We start from the raw sequence: 13,422 nt of genomic DNA on the forward strand, positions 1-13,422 counted from the left end.
GTTTTAGCCCAGATAGGTCCTGGCCATCATATCCCGGGGCCCCCTTTCAGAAGCTGCGTTCAAAACCCATGTCTTAACCCCATCTTCCAGCTGCCCTCTCCCCATTTCCTTCCCCTTTCCCTGTCCTTAAGAACCCAGTTGAAGTTTATGGAGCTAAGAATTGAGATCCTCCACGTAAAAATCGGCAGAAAGAAAAGAAGTGCCTGACCGCATAATTATGGCGAACAAGGCCCGATGCAACGAGAATAAAATTCAAGCAAATTCAAGACTTGGTTGAAGCATTTCGGTAATAGCCCTCGAACCTGTGTATCTTCCCAACGCAGCTGCCCGCCCTCTGTAACCCAATTCAAAGCCCAGTCGGTAATATATCCCCGATCTCCGAGGGTCTAGGGCCCCGGCATGCCCGCGGCAGCACGGCTATGGCGTCTCAGGAGCTCTGGCATCTCGCCGTTGAACAGTGTGTCGAAGCAGTCGTCAATGATGCCACCATCGCTAATGTTTTGTGCCCGGGTGCGTCGAAGCCAGTACTCAAAGGGGCCGCCTAGAAAACGGACAGATGTCCACGTTAGTAAGTAAGAACGATGGAAAAATAAAAAGGAATATGAGAGAGAAAAAAGAAAACGGAGAAGAATGTACGTACGATTCTGCGCCAACGCAGCACCCAACTCAGCGCATCGCTCCGCCGGCGTGTGCTCCCCGTGCATCTCGGTAAAGTGCGTAATCATCTTGGAAATGTCCTTGAGCGGCCACTTGCAGGGCGCGGCAGGCGTTCGGCCCGCGCCGGCGAGCAGGTACTTGGGCGCCGAGCACAGCCGGCACTTCCAGAACCCGAGACGCTGCAGGGCCGTGTTCACCCCCTCTTCGCCGACGGGGTTGTGAGCGGCGTGCTGAACAGGCTGGGCGTGGTTGGCATGGGGCATGTCCATCTCCGGGGAACCTGCCGACATGCGGACTCGCTTTGCGCCACCGTTGTTAGTGTGGGACGCATTGTTGTGGTAGCCGTGGTAGAGATGGTCGCCGTCATCGAGGGCTGTGCGCTTGCCGGCCGCGACTAGGCCGCTGCTGCTGCCACCCGACGGAGTACGTCGGCCGGGCGTCGGAAGAGCCGACCCGCCGTATCCACCGCCCCGGCCGTTTTGTCTGCCGGGCCCGTTGAGGCCGTTCGCCGAATACACCGACTCCATCGCAGGCGCGCCGCGGCCGTAGTCGCCGCCCCGAACAGCCGAGGACGAAAACGAGAGACCGCCGTTTCGAACGTCACTCCCGCCAGCGCCGCCAAACGACCTACGAGTCCGCGCCTTGATCATTTCAATCCGGTGGGTGCAATAGCGGATCTGGTGGCCCAAATCCAGGCAGCGCAATTGCAGAGTGCGCGCCTCTTGGGGAGTGAGCGCGGCCGCGGGATCGATCGCGGGCACCTTCGCGCCGTCGTCATCTTCGCTGTTGCCGTCCCGGTTTCGCTCATTGAGGTATTGGTCGTCGCGCAGGTGCGCCTCGCAGTAATCCAAATCGTAGCGGTAAGCGACGATGTCCTCGTTGAGCTGGCGAACGGTGATCTCTTCGATATCGGAGAACTCATAATCCTGGTAGGTCATACCGTCGCGATGGTCGACAGGGCCGGCCGACGAGGAGGTAGGCGGTGGAGGCATGGTAATGGATTTCAGGAAGGTGCCGTTGTGGGTTTTGTGGTTTGCGGGGGTGTTGGGTTTGTTGTAGACGTGGGGCACGTCAGTGTCCATGTCGTCGGCCTCACGGCTGGCCCGGATCGGAATCTCGGTTTTGTCGTTGCCGGTGCGTGGCTTTGTGTCGGGGAGATCAGCCTCAGCAGCCGGACTGCCGCTGCGGCTATTGCTGTGGTTGCTGTGGGCGGACTCGGTGTCGCTGGAAGGCGTGTCCTGAACCTTGCCAGCAGGAACGGGGTTCGTTCCTGCGACAATGATGCTGTTCTTCGGGGTAGACTTCGCGGTTGGTGTTTCCTGTGCCGTTTGTTAGTCGGTGTGCTCATACCCGGATTTGATATGTTTGGCCATGGTGGTGAACGGGTTTGAACTGGGTGGTGTGTTTGCACTTTCTTCCACTCCTCGCCTTGCTTTTTGTTGTTGCGGTTTTCCAATTTCTTCTTTCTTCCTGCTCGTGACTTCTTCTTGTTCGTGACTTCTTCCCGTTTATGTTTTCTTCTTGTTCCCGACCTCTTCCGGTTATCACGAATTCACGCCCGTGGAAAAGTCACGTTCCCAATATCTTACAACCACGGGCTTCCTCCTCTTCACGACTTCTTCTGATTTGTGCTGTGGTCCGATTTCTGTGTTTCCAGTCCTCTAGTCCTTACCATTTTATCGGCTCGCCTTGTGCCCTAGTATGTGTTGTGCGCGAGTTCTGGGTTTGATTCTCGACTTCGAGATTTTGAGACGATGACCAGGTTCGTGAGGCAGGAAGAAAGAGGATCCCAAAGCACGGCACAGGCAGGAAAAAAGAGAACAGAAAAAGAAAACGGGTGAAACTTACCACCACCTGCGGCTGTGAGCGCTTTAGAGCCGGCGCCATGAATATCGTGGCGAATTAGATTGAAGATGAGTGTGAGGATATTTGCGGATACGATCTGGGGGGTTGCTCGCTGAGATTCGACGAGATGGTGTGTGAGGGTGTGAAGCTTTGAGGATGTATGTTGTTTGGGGTGGAATTGCTCGTCCGCCGAGAAGTTGGTATTTGTGCGTGGTTGGCCGCCAATCTTCTGTTCCCTTTGTTCTTTTTGATTTTGAGCTTGGGATTGAAGAACTGGAAACCGACACGGAGACGGGGGTTGAAAATTGAAAACGAGGAAGTTACGGCAGGGAATGGGCAGCTCACGGGAAACTGTGAAAAAGAAACGGGCGAAAAAGAAAAATCCAAGAGATGGGAAGGGCTGAAGACGACTATACCAAAAAGCGGCCTTCCCAAAGCATGGAGGGGCAGATGGAGACCGGCTTTGTCCTTCCCTCTTTTTTCTTTCTTCACTCCCTTTTCCTTTTTCTCTTTTTCTCTTTTTCCGGATTCAAGGGCTCCCATTGGCTGGTATCTGTCTCCACCCTCCTTCGTCTGACATTGCGATTGGACGAGATCGGCACTCCCTGTCCACCAAGGCACATCCTTTTCGTTTTTTATTTGGTTTATATTTTGCTCTTCTTCTCCAATACGACTGTAGGATGATGGAGTGTTTCAGCGGCTTTGCTGGGGAGCGAGGCCATTCATTGCCACTGCATCCATTTCTGTGACAAAGGATTGACTGGACAAAGAAAAATGACTGACGAGTCCGAGACATGATCGATTTTGAATAAAGGATATGGTGGTGCTAATTGGCGGCAATAATCAATAGTGAAATCGGCTTGATCCAAACGATGTTAAAAAGGGGGGGAAGACCCAGAAAACTTGAAATCGGATCGTGACTTGAGCTAACATTTCAAAGTTTCGCCTGTAAGAATGAGAGAATTCAATTTTAACTCAAATTTTCACCTCAGGAATGGAGCATTAGTTTACGACCATAATTACAGGGTGTTCTCGAATCTCGAGCAAGATTGGCTTCTGAGAGCTGAAGCACAGGATTTATTTAGCATGCCGCCTTTATCGACCGCAAGCATACATTCAAAGAAGTAACCGGATTCTGCGCTTCCACGATGCCAACACGGAAATGGTTCGCCGAACAGGGCACAAAAGGCTTGTTTCAGAATAGCCTTGGTGATAGCGCTGGTTGCGCGAACGGAGAAAATAGCACCTGAAACTTTAGTGTTAGTGCCGAGTATGGCTCCAAGTGTCGGCTTGGACTATACCCCGGATAAATGTTGGGGAGTTATAGCCCGGGTGCCCTCGCAATTTATTGTCCAGTTATTCTGGGCGGTTTGGCAATTTAATTACCCGACCGGCTGCACTTTAAGGCATGCTTAAGAGTTGCAGTGATGGTCAAGCCAAGGTTAATCAATCAATCATAATGGAGTGCCAGTGAATGCCATGTGTCCTTATTGTATCTAGCCTTTCTAATAGTTGAGTTTTAAACAGCGATCCATCACAAAAGTAACCATTGACGCAGTATTTCAAACCTCCCATGTTTTCATGTCTTATTCCACTAATCAACCATTGAACTACACACGACGATATCCCCCCGGCAAAAGATGTTCACACCACATCCCAAACACCACCACCCATGGTCTCACCTTCGCCAAACCCTCTTCCTCCTCCTCCTCGCATTCTCTTCCCCCACAATCCACGCCTCCCAACACCCCCGGGACCTCCCCACGCGAGACTGGACCCGCAGCTCCTGGACCGTCCACCACCACCATCACCACCCAACCTGTCCCCTCCCGACAGACGCTTCTCCTTGGTCTCTACCCCCTCTTTGTCCCGAACCTGTCGGCGACGACGCAGTGGGAGATGCCGACGGCACCTGGGCCCGGCCCGCTAGTACCGACTGCGTGTTCACCGCGCGACATTTCCGCGGCGGTCAGGGGTTTAGCTTGATTACCACGCCTGAGATAGCGGCGAGTGTGGCTGGCTCTGGCGCGTTGGATGATGGGGATGTGGCGGGGGTGTTGCGCGGGCAGCTTGCTGCGTATCGAACTCCCGGTGCGGCCGCTACTGATAATACGTCGAGGGGTGATAGTAATTTGGCATGGACGCCAGCGTATGAGATCCGGGATATACCCGGCCGCGATAAAGGCATGACTGCGGCGAGCGCGTTGAACGGGCATGAGATCATCATGACGGGGTTTCCGGTGCTGGTGATTCGGATGGATTTTGTGAATGGGGAGGTGTTTAGCGAGGGACAGAAGAGTAGCATGATGGATGTTGGGTTGCGACGGTTAGGCGAGGAGCAGTGGGCGGCTGTGATGGGTCTGGCGAAGATGTCAGGGGATGAGAATGTGGTGTTGGATGTGTTGCAGACGAATGGGTTTGGGGTGGATGTTGGGGGGGTGCCGCATTTGGCGTTGTTTATCGATGGTTCGGTGAGTTATCTTCGGGGGCGGTAATTCTTTATTATTCGGCGGATTGAGTATTAACAGTGTTTGGCAGAGGGTGAACCATGACTGCCACCCAAAGTAAGTTGAGATACCCTCACAAGTATGCTTTGATGGTTGCTAATAATGGGCCCAGTGCCTTCTGGCGGTTCAATAGTAACAGGATGGCAATGGAAATCGTTTCCCTCCGCCCAATCCAGCCCGGGGAAGAAATCACCCACAGTTGTAAGCCATCTCACTCACCATCTCCCCACCAGACCCCCGGATGTTACTCACAACATTCAAAGACGCTCCGCTGGGCTACCCCCACGCCGACCGCCAAACCATCCTCCAGCCCTGGGGATTCACCTGCACCTGCGACCTGTGCACCGCACCAGAGGAAGTCCGCTCTCTCTCAGATACCCGCCGCTCCCGACTCATCGACATCCACCACACGCTCGGCCAAGCCGCCGATCTAGGCGATGGCGAATCACAGGAAAAACGCGAAAAGCGGATTGGTGAATTGGTCTTAGAGGCTTTCTCGCTGATCGAGCAGGAGGATCTGTACCCTCAGCTCGTGGAGTATTATGAGCGGTTTGCGAGGGCGTATCTGATGGTGGGGGATGCGAAGCGTGGGCGAGCGTTTGCAGAGGAGACAGAGCGGATGTGGCTGTTGTTTGGGGGAGGAGAGGAGCATGAGTATGTGGATGGGTTGAAGGCGTTGTGGGCGGCGGTGAAGGAGGCGGAGGAGGAACAGGATGAGGAATGAAATTGAACAAGAGGGGGGTGGAAATTCTGCTCAGGCGAGCATACCGAACAAGATTAAATTCATACTCGTTAAAGAATATGTTCTACAATTCCCTTTCAGCCGCCCGTTCTTCCAGTTCACTGGTCTCATGAACCTCGTCAGCCAGCAGCGGCCCAGTGCCCTGCTCCTCCAGCGCAGCCCCCTTCCCACCATAGTTGGCCGGCAACTTCTCCCCCAGGGTCACCACCTTGCTCTGCCCAAATTCAGCCGCGAGATTGCCACCGTTCGACATGGGGTGGAACTTCTTGATCGTCTTGGGCGCCACAAACAGCTTCATGAACGTGTACACGAACCCCATGATAGCAGGCACGTTGACGAAGAACTTCTCCTTGAGCAGTTCCGGGTAGTTCTGGGCGAACACCTTGATGGTCTCGGCGCTGGCCGTCTTGACTTGAGGTGACTGGCGCAGGAAGCTGATGGACTTGTAGTCGTGCACCTGGAAGATCTTGTAGGGGTCTTCCTCGGCTGTGATCGGCTGGGTGGCTGAGTTGAGGTCCAGTGCTTGCAGAGCTTGCTCCATCAGGGCAACGCGCCAGTTCAAGAAGCTGGACACAGGGGTTGGTTAGCTCGCTGGGGTGGGAGATACTGTCAAACGTGACTTCTGGGGACAAGGAATAATACTCACTCCTGCAAATCCCCAAACGTCTCATCAATCGACTTGACGCTCCCATAAATGTTCCATGTAAACACTTCATTACCAGTAGGCTCCGTCGACCCTTCCTGCCGATACTGCGTCACATACCCCAACCCCTCGAACTTGGCCCTGAGGTACGCTTTCTTGACCAGTTCCACGGGTCTCGCCTGGGAGCGCCAGTGCAGCGTCTTGATCAGCTGGTCCTTCGCCTTGGCTAGGTCACCATCATTGGCGTTGAGGTACTTTTGAAGAATGATACGCGTGGGGATGTGGGTCTCCGGGTCGGCGAGCGTCACACCCCAGATCTCGGGGTGTTTTTCGGCTTTCGCGGCGGCCCAGAGCTTATCGATGGGGGTTGGTTCGCCGGCTGGGATGACGGCGTCCTTAGTTTCGGTGGCTACAGGGGCGGCGTCGTCATTGATTTCAGTGGCTGCAGCGGCGGCCGCTGGAGCGTCGGACTCCGTTTTGGCTGCTGTTTCTGAATCTGTGGCTGCAGGAGCCGCAACGGATTCGGACGTGGGCGGGTCTGATGGCCCAGCAGCCGCCGGGGGTTCGTCAGATGCCGGAGCTGCAGCCGTGGATTCGTCAGACACCGGAGCCACCGCCGCAGCCGGGGCTGGAGCCGGGGTGTCCGTGGTGGCCGGAGCTTCTGTTGCCTCTGAAGCATTGGTGGTGCTGCTCGCGGCGGCGGTGTCTGAAGTGGGGGTGTCTTCCGCCGTTGCCGTGGCTGGCACGGCCTGTTGTTCGGCGGCGCTCATATTTGATGAGTTTGTTGTGACACAAAAAGCATAAAGACGAAGTGATGATGGTGTGCCCTATTGTGGATTGAAATAGTCTAGTTATGGGACGTGAGAAATGACGAAATGACCGTGGGAAGTCAACGCTCAGGCGGTGTGCAAGCCCATCAATGAGGTAACTGCCGTCTGTCGCCGGCGCGAACTGTCTCGATGTAACCCTAAGAGGCCCACCGGGATCAATCGGAAGTTTTTGGCTGGCCCCACCTCGCAACGGTCCGGGCGTTCCCTTTGGACGGACCCACACAGTACGTCTGATATAATTATTCAACGATACACAGTTTCTCTTGCCTGAGCTCCTGAGTCCTCCCTCACTCTGGTTTACACGTGTAAGCAACCACAAGTAGTACAGCGGAGCGAAGCATGTTTCGCGAGATTGCGTGAAAATTAGGCCAAAAAAACGGAAGGGACGGCATGGCTCTTGACCTCCTTACATGCACGGCATCATGGCTCGTATCAGCAAGTCGCCGGTTGTGACACTGGTAACCGCCCGTGGCCGAGATAGACACGGTCGGTTAACTTCGAATTCTCGGTCATCGTTATGTCCCCTGAACTCAGTCGGTTTTCTGAGTTCTATTTTCATCCGTCGGCGCAATATAGAGGCGCCTCTAGTTTACGAAATATTGCTATTGCAGTGGTTTATTTCTCCCAATGATCATTAATTATCTGCTCGGCGACTGTAATTTTCTACATGGCCTCTCACAATTGACAAAGGGCTGTGTAATTACCTGGAGGGCTTTCTGACATCAAAATAAGCTTGCGCTAGTGCCGGCGATTCTCTATCGTGAGGCGCCACAGCGGGTCCAGGCCGAGACGTTGAGGACCTGCTCGGCCCAGATCTACGGCCCGACTTTGTTGGGGGTTACTAAATACTTGGCATTGTTTAGAGGGACAGCAGACTTGACCGGGGGTACTTACATGTATGCATAAGGTACACTTCCTACCTTAGGTAGGTAAGGTAGGAACAGAATCTGTATTCCCATTACTTACAAGACTACCACGTGGGACAGGCCCGCACCGGCCCGTCGTTTTCCAGGTCCGCCAATTCTCGGAGATAATGCCGAGACGCAATTGTTGGCCGCCAACAATGCATGCCATACCGTGCAATATTCTGAATGGAGCCAACAGAAACTGTGGCGGATGCTGGTGTTGGCGGACAGCAGGTGGAAATTACACTCTGACCATTGGGATTGTTCTCCCCCCCGAACTTGCCATTGTTTTGATTCCGCCCACTTCATCTCTGCCCGGACCAGTTGAGCGCGCGGCGGGTATGAAATTTGTTAGTATTGTTCAAGGCAAGGAATACCAAAACGACAACGGATTGTACTTGCTTGCAAAAAGGTATGAGCGGTTGGGAGAGGAAACGGATGTTCGATCGACTGGTTTATACAAATCCTCAAACTTCCTAACTCATCCTTTTCTCTTTCACCATCTCTGCAGTTCACCTCTCATTTCAAACACCATCACAACGCAACAGCATCAGCAAGATTGAAGACTCAATTTCATCATGATGATGAGCAAACTGCTGTGCTTGGCCTGGTTCGGCGGGCTGGTCCGCTCGGCAGCGGTTCCCGAACCTGACGGTTACCTCGAGCCGATACCTGAACACCTCTCACCCATCCAGTTCGGCAACGGAGCTTTGGCACGCGGCGTCAAAGCCAGGCCTGCCAACATCGACTTGGACGTGTGGAGAAATGGCACGGCAGATCTGCAGTGGTACGGCGAAATCACCGCTGGTACCCCTCCGCAGAAGTTGTGAGTTTTCTTTATCACCAAGTTTGGACCTCGGCCTAAGTGGAAGCTAATCAGCCTTTGCACACACACACAACAGTAAACTCATCTTCGACACCGGCGCTTCCATCATGCTCGTGGGACAAAAGAACTGCACCACCTGCGGCGACCACGCTCTCTTCGACCCATCCAACTCCAGCACTTTCTCACCGCAGCCCAACCGCACCCTGCTCATCACCTTCGGCCAAGGCGCCGGAACCGTCTCGTCTCCCGAGGTGCAAGGCGCCAACTGCACCGTCGTGACCGACACCATACGAATGGCCGGCCTCGCGCCCGGAGGCGACAACCCCACCAGCGAGTTCGCGATATACTCGACCTACTCGCCTGGTCTGCGCGACCAGCCGCTGGATGGGCTATTCGGGCTGAGCTCAACGCCGACTTCCTTCTGGAACGAGACCGAGGGCGAGTTCACTCCCATCTACTGGGGGCTGGTAAAGACTGGCCAAATCCCAGGACCAGAGTTCAGCTTTTCTTTCACGCCCAGCAAGAAGCCCTGTAGCGGGGACCACTCTCATCATCACGGTCGCCAACCACCCCAATACCAAGCCGGCGTCCTCACCCTCGGCGGCACCGACCGCACCCTCTACCTCCCCAACACCCTCCGCAAAATCCCCCTCAACTGGGAACTCTCCTCCTCCCGCTGGCGGTGGGTCGTCGACGTCCTAGGCGCCCGCGTCAGCACCACCAACCCCCCAACCACCTCCCCACCGGACGACGCGTCCGCCCCGGGCTGGTCCCCCCCGCTCAACGGCTCCCTCGACGCCGTCACCCTCGTCGACACAGGCGGCGCCTCCATCACCACCCCGGACCGCGAGACCACCGCCGCCATCTACGCACTCATGTCCCCCACCATCCAACCGCTCGATAACTTCGGTTCCTGGGGCGCGCCCTGCGATTTACTGGAGCGTGTCGCACGCGACGTGCTTTTTACCGCGGGCAACGCCACGCACAAGGTCGATGCGGTCGTGCGGAGGGAGTATGTGAATGTGGGGGAGTACCCGGGGAAGCCGGGGGTTTGTCAGGGGGTGTTTACGGACCCTGGGAGGGTGGCGAGGGAGCCGGTGCGGGGGAGGCCGGCGTGGATTTTTGGGACGCCGTGGTTGAGGTCGTATTATACGGTTTGGAATGGGGTGGAGGGGACATCGGGTTTGCTACGCCGGTGGGCCTGGATAGGGATTAAGGGGAGGACATACCACTAGCGAAAGGAAGGGGGAGGTCGGTTGATCCTGAGATGGGAGCGTAAGAGTACCTGGGTGAGACAGGAGAGTTGGTCGTTGAGGATGGTGTCGTTGATAGTTAGTCAGTGTTAGGGTCTAAAACCACGAAATCCACACAAACGGTAACCAAGCCGCATGGGAAACTGAAAGAGGGGTCGTGGACCCCTCAATGTGCATAAAATCATCACAGCCTGCAAGGTCCTCGCTCAGGAACGAAGACGATGGAAGGCCTGGGCTGGTTGTTGGTTGGACAATGGACAGCTCGGCGCAGCAAGCTTCGAACTGCGCAAAGTGCAGTGTGTCAGGAACGACACACTGCGACTTTCCGAGTTGTCTTCGTCGCATGTTTCGTGATCAGGTGGGTCGGCCCTGGCGGCCATGCACGTCATCTACCAACCAGAGCTCGGACGAAAAAGAGGGGCTCGAGAAGGGTCATGCGTTGCCATTGGCGGCCTCGGCGGTTGCTTCGCATGTTTCGGCGCAGCGCAACCGATTCTCCAATTTCTCCCCACCAAGTTCACCACCAAGAGTCTGGATCTTCTGCCGGTTTCGTTTGCAGGCCCGGGAAAAGCGGCCGTGGGTTACCTCTCTGCGCAAAATAAGTCGTAGTGGGGCTTTCATCGGGCACCCTTCGAGTTACACGGTCGCCCTGTTTTTCGAAAATTACTTGACCGCTTCGGCCGTTTTCGGAGGCCCGACTGGGGCTGCTTGGGCGGTTCCGCGAGGCTGCGCGCGAAACTTACATTCGGTACAGTGCCGGGGGGTCGGCTGACTGGCGAAACAGGCGCGCTCGCCATGTGCCGGCCATACTGTGGTCGCATGAGGCGCCAAAAAGCTACGTCTCAAGATGCGCCAAACGCGCAGTCCCCCGATTATGGTAAACTCCCGCTTGACTGCGGACGGCCGCGTACAACATGGCGGCCGGCGGTTTTGGCCGTTCAAGTGGTAACATGACTACCGTCGCCTGGCTATGGCAGGCCGCCGAATAAATATGTTGTCGGTTCCCCGTGAGGCCTCTTCGTTTCTATCCTGAACTTCCAGGCGGTGTCGAGGTCATCCGTCCTGTTTGAGTGCCTTTTGCTCGCAGTTTCTGCTCGCCTCGCTTCGAGCTTTCCCGTCCGGCCTCAAACCCGACCTCGACCTTCGCAGCATCAAACCCAACAACGCGGCCCTCTTTTCGAGTCACAACACCTCACGAGGTTGACCACAACCTTCCAAGTGATCAAGGCCGCGGCCGGGCCCTGGTGGGCGCTCGGGGTATAAGATTGGAGTGTCGAGTGTTGAGAGGGAAGTTGTGAGAGCAGAATTGGTCAACTGTTTTCTTCCTCGTCTCCTTCGTGCCTCACTTTCTCCCATTTTGGGACAATCTGATATCCTCTCGCCCACCGGGGACGTGTCCACGGCCAGTACCGCCCTCGGCGGTAACCCCGTCACTATCGGCTTTGTTTTTACCCTCCCCCCGTTCTCCTGTTCATTCATTATTTTGTTTTGGCTACTTCGTCAACAAGGGGTATCTACCCCAGGGGCAGATCTCACTTAGCATCTCTTGTCACTTGAGAACAAAACACTCAAACACAAACACAATCACCGGTCACTACCTACCTAGATAGTCATCAACGATTCTCACACTCATTGACAAACAAGCTCGTGGCCCAACCCAGTGACAAGCCGCCGTGTGGAGACTGTGACAAGAACACCATGGCGCCACCTGTTGCAACCGCGTTTCCGGACCCTGACTCAGACGATGGTTTCCGTGCCCGCCTTGACACACTGTTCAATGGCGGTAGTGTGAACTTTGATTCGCACCTCCGTGGATCTGCTCACCGCTCGTCACCCCTTTTTAGCCACGACGACCAGGAAGAGCTTCCACGGCGGCATAGAACATACTCCTTCTCAGGCCAAGGACGTCGGTCCAACCCGCGTGATGACGCGGACGACGAGCAGATGCCCCGGCCCCGGCCGCGGTCCTCATCCCGGGCTCGGGGCTACGACCCGCTTGGCGCCGACGACGAGACCGGGATTCCTTGGTCCACATACAACCCGGAACCCCGTCACCGGCCCCATTCTGGTCGTGAGGGATACGACCCTCGCGGCATGGCCGACGAAACAGCCGTGCCCCGGTCTTCTTCGTCCTCTCGTCCCAAGACCTACCACTCCCGCGTGGACATCGACGACCTGCCGTTCCCTTTGCCCACCTACATGCTGGACCCAACCGCCGCGCCCCCGCCTCGCCAACGATCCCGGCACCGTCCCAGCCCGCGGAACTCCCGCTCCACGTCTACCCGCCACACTAGTGGCTTGAGCAGCAGCGACTCAAGGTACTACTACCACTACCATGATGATGAAGACGATGTATTCACCACCCCCCATGACCATGACCATGACCCCCATGACTTTAACTTTGATCTTGGCGCTGACACACCTGGACCTAGCCACCGGGCCACTGCCCACACCTATCCCCATACCTACGAGTACGACGCCTATCCAGCCGGGCCCAGCACCCCCGACCTGACCCCTCCAGAGCGAATCTCATTTTCGTCTCGCACCAAACGGGACAGCGCTCGTCAAGCCCACCGCCGCGCAGCCCGTCGCGCACGCGAAGTCGAACAGGCCGCTGCAGAGGCTGAAGCAGCCGCAGCCGCCGAGGCAACTGCTAGGGCCGAAAAATACCAATACCAATACCGGCCCGACCCGGCCCCGCGGTCTTCTTCTCACCGGAAATCACACACCCGCTATGTATCCAAGAGCCGTGAGACCAAGCACCGCGAGTCCAAACACCGCGAGCCCAAATCCCGCGAGCCCACCACCACCAAAGAAGCCCACATCCTCCCCTCACTAGGCGGCGAATGGCTCTGGGACTCCCGACGCAAATATGTCTGGACAGGATGGATGGAGTGGACAGACAACAACGGGGTGGTGCCTCGGCAGCGGGATGAGAAGTGGGTTGGCCGAGGGGGGCTATTGGAGGAGTTAAGGATGGAGCGGGAGGAGGAGCGCCGGAGGAGGGAGAGGGAGAAGAGGGAGAGGATGGAGAGGAAATGGGAACGGGAGTGGGAGCGGGAGGTAGATATTAATATGTGGAGGTGGAGGGAGGAGGGTTGGTAATGGGGTGGGTTTTGCCGCTGGGTTTTTTGGGGGGACTGGGTTTTGGAAATTGGGGGCTCGGACGGAGGGACTCATCGACATGAGTCAAGGCTGGGCTGGGCTGGGCTGG

At 56.1% G+C, this 13,422-nt stretch overlaps 5 protein-coding genes across 5 annotated transcripts; 3 read left to right on the forward strand and 2 right to left on the reverse strand.

Annotated features, from left to right (window-relative positions):
* Positions 1-386: 386 nt before the first annotated feature.
* On the reverse strand, positions 387-2,544 carry C8A04DRAFT_32037 (uncharacterized protein; the record flags this gene model as incomplete). The annotated part of the gene is made up of 3 exons (XM_062781954.1): positions 387-541; positions 641-1,976; positions 2,506-2,544. The coding sequence occupies 3 exons, from the start codon at positions 2,542-2,544 to the stop codon at positions 387-389; spliced, it is 1,530 nt and encodes a 509-aa protein (XP_062633824.1).
* A 1,598-nt stretch (positions 2,545-4,142) lies between these two features.
* On the forward strand, positions 4,143-5,733 carry C8A04DRAFT_14955 (uncharacterized protein; the record flags this gene model as incomplete). Its single annotated transcript, XM_062778306.1, has 5 exons — positions 4,143-4,558; positions 4,622-4,973; positions 5,041-5,066; positions 5,122-5,210; positions 5,273-5,733. 5 exons carry the CDS (start codon positions 4,143-4,145, stop codon positions 5,731-5,733), a joined length of 1,344 nt encoding a protein of 447 aa, XP_062633825.1.
* Positions 5,734-5,815: 82 nt separating this feature from the next.
* C8A04DRAFT_14930 (uncharacterized protein) lies at positions 5,816-7,164 on the reverse strand (the record flags this gene model as incomplete). The annotated part of the gene is made up of 2 exons (XM_062778295.1): positions 5,816-6,317; positions 6,398-7,164. 2 exons carry the CDS (start codon positions 7,162-7,164, stop codon positions 5,816-5,818), a joined length of 1,269 nt encoding a protein of 422 aa, XP_062633826.1.
* Positions 7,165-8,707: 1,543 nt separating this feature from the next.
* On the forward strand, positions 8,708-10,190 carry C8A04DRAFT_39910 (aspartic peptidase domain-containing protein; the record flags this gene model as incomplete). Its single annotated transcript, XM_062784756.1, has 3 exons — positions 8,708-8,955; positions 9,032-9,486; positions 9,538-10,190. 3 exons carry the CDS (start codon positions 8,708-8,710, stop codon positions 10,188-10,190), a joined length of 1,356 nt encoding a protein of 451 aa, XP_062633827.1.
* Positions 10,191-11,906: 1,716 nt separating this feature from the next.
* C8A04DRAFT_32041 (uncharacterized protein) lies at positions 11,907-13,313 on the forward strand (the record flags this gene model as incomplete). Its single annotated transcript, XM_062781955.1, has 1 exon — positions 11,907-13,313. The coding sequence occupies one exon, from the start codon at positions 11,907-11,909 to the stop codon at positions 13,311-13,313; it is 1,407 nt and encodes a 468-aa protein (XP_062633828.1).
* Positions 13,314-13,422: the final 109 nt, after the last annotated feature.

This window comes from Dichotomopilus funicola (assembly GCF_033296635.1).
Source record: "Dichotomopilus funicola strain CBS 141.50 unplaced genomic scaffold C8A04scaffold_78, whole genome shotgun sequence".
Classification (NCBI taxonomy): domain Eukaryota; kingdom Fungi; phylum Ascomycota; class Sordariomycetes; order Sordariales; family Chaetomiaceae; genus Dichotomopilus; species Dichotomopilus funicola.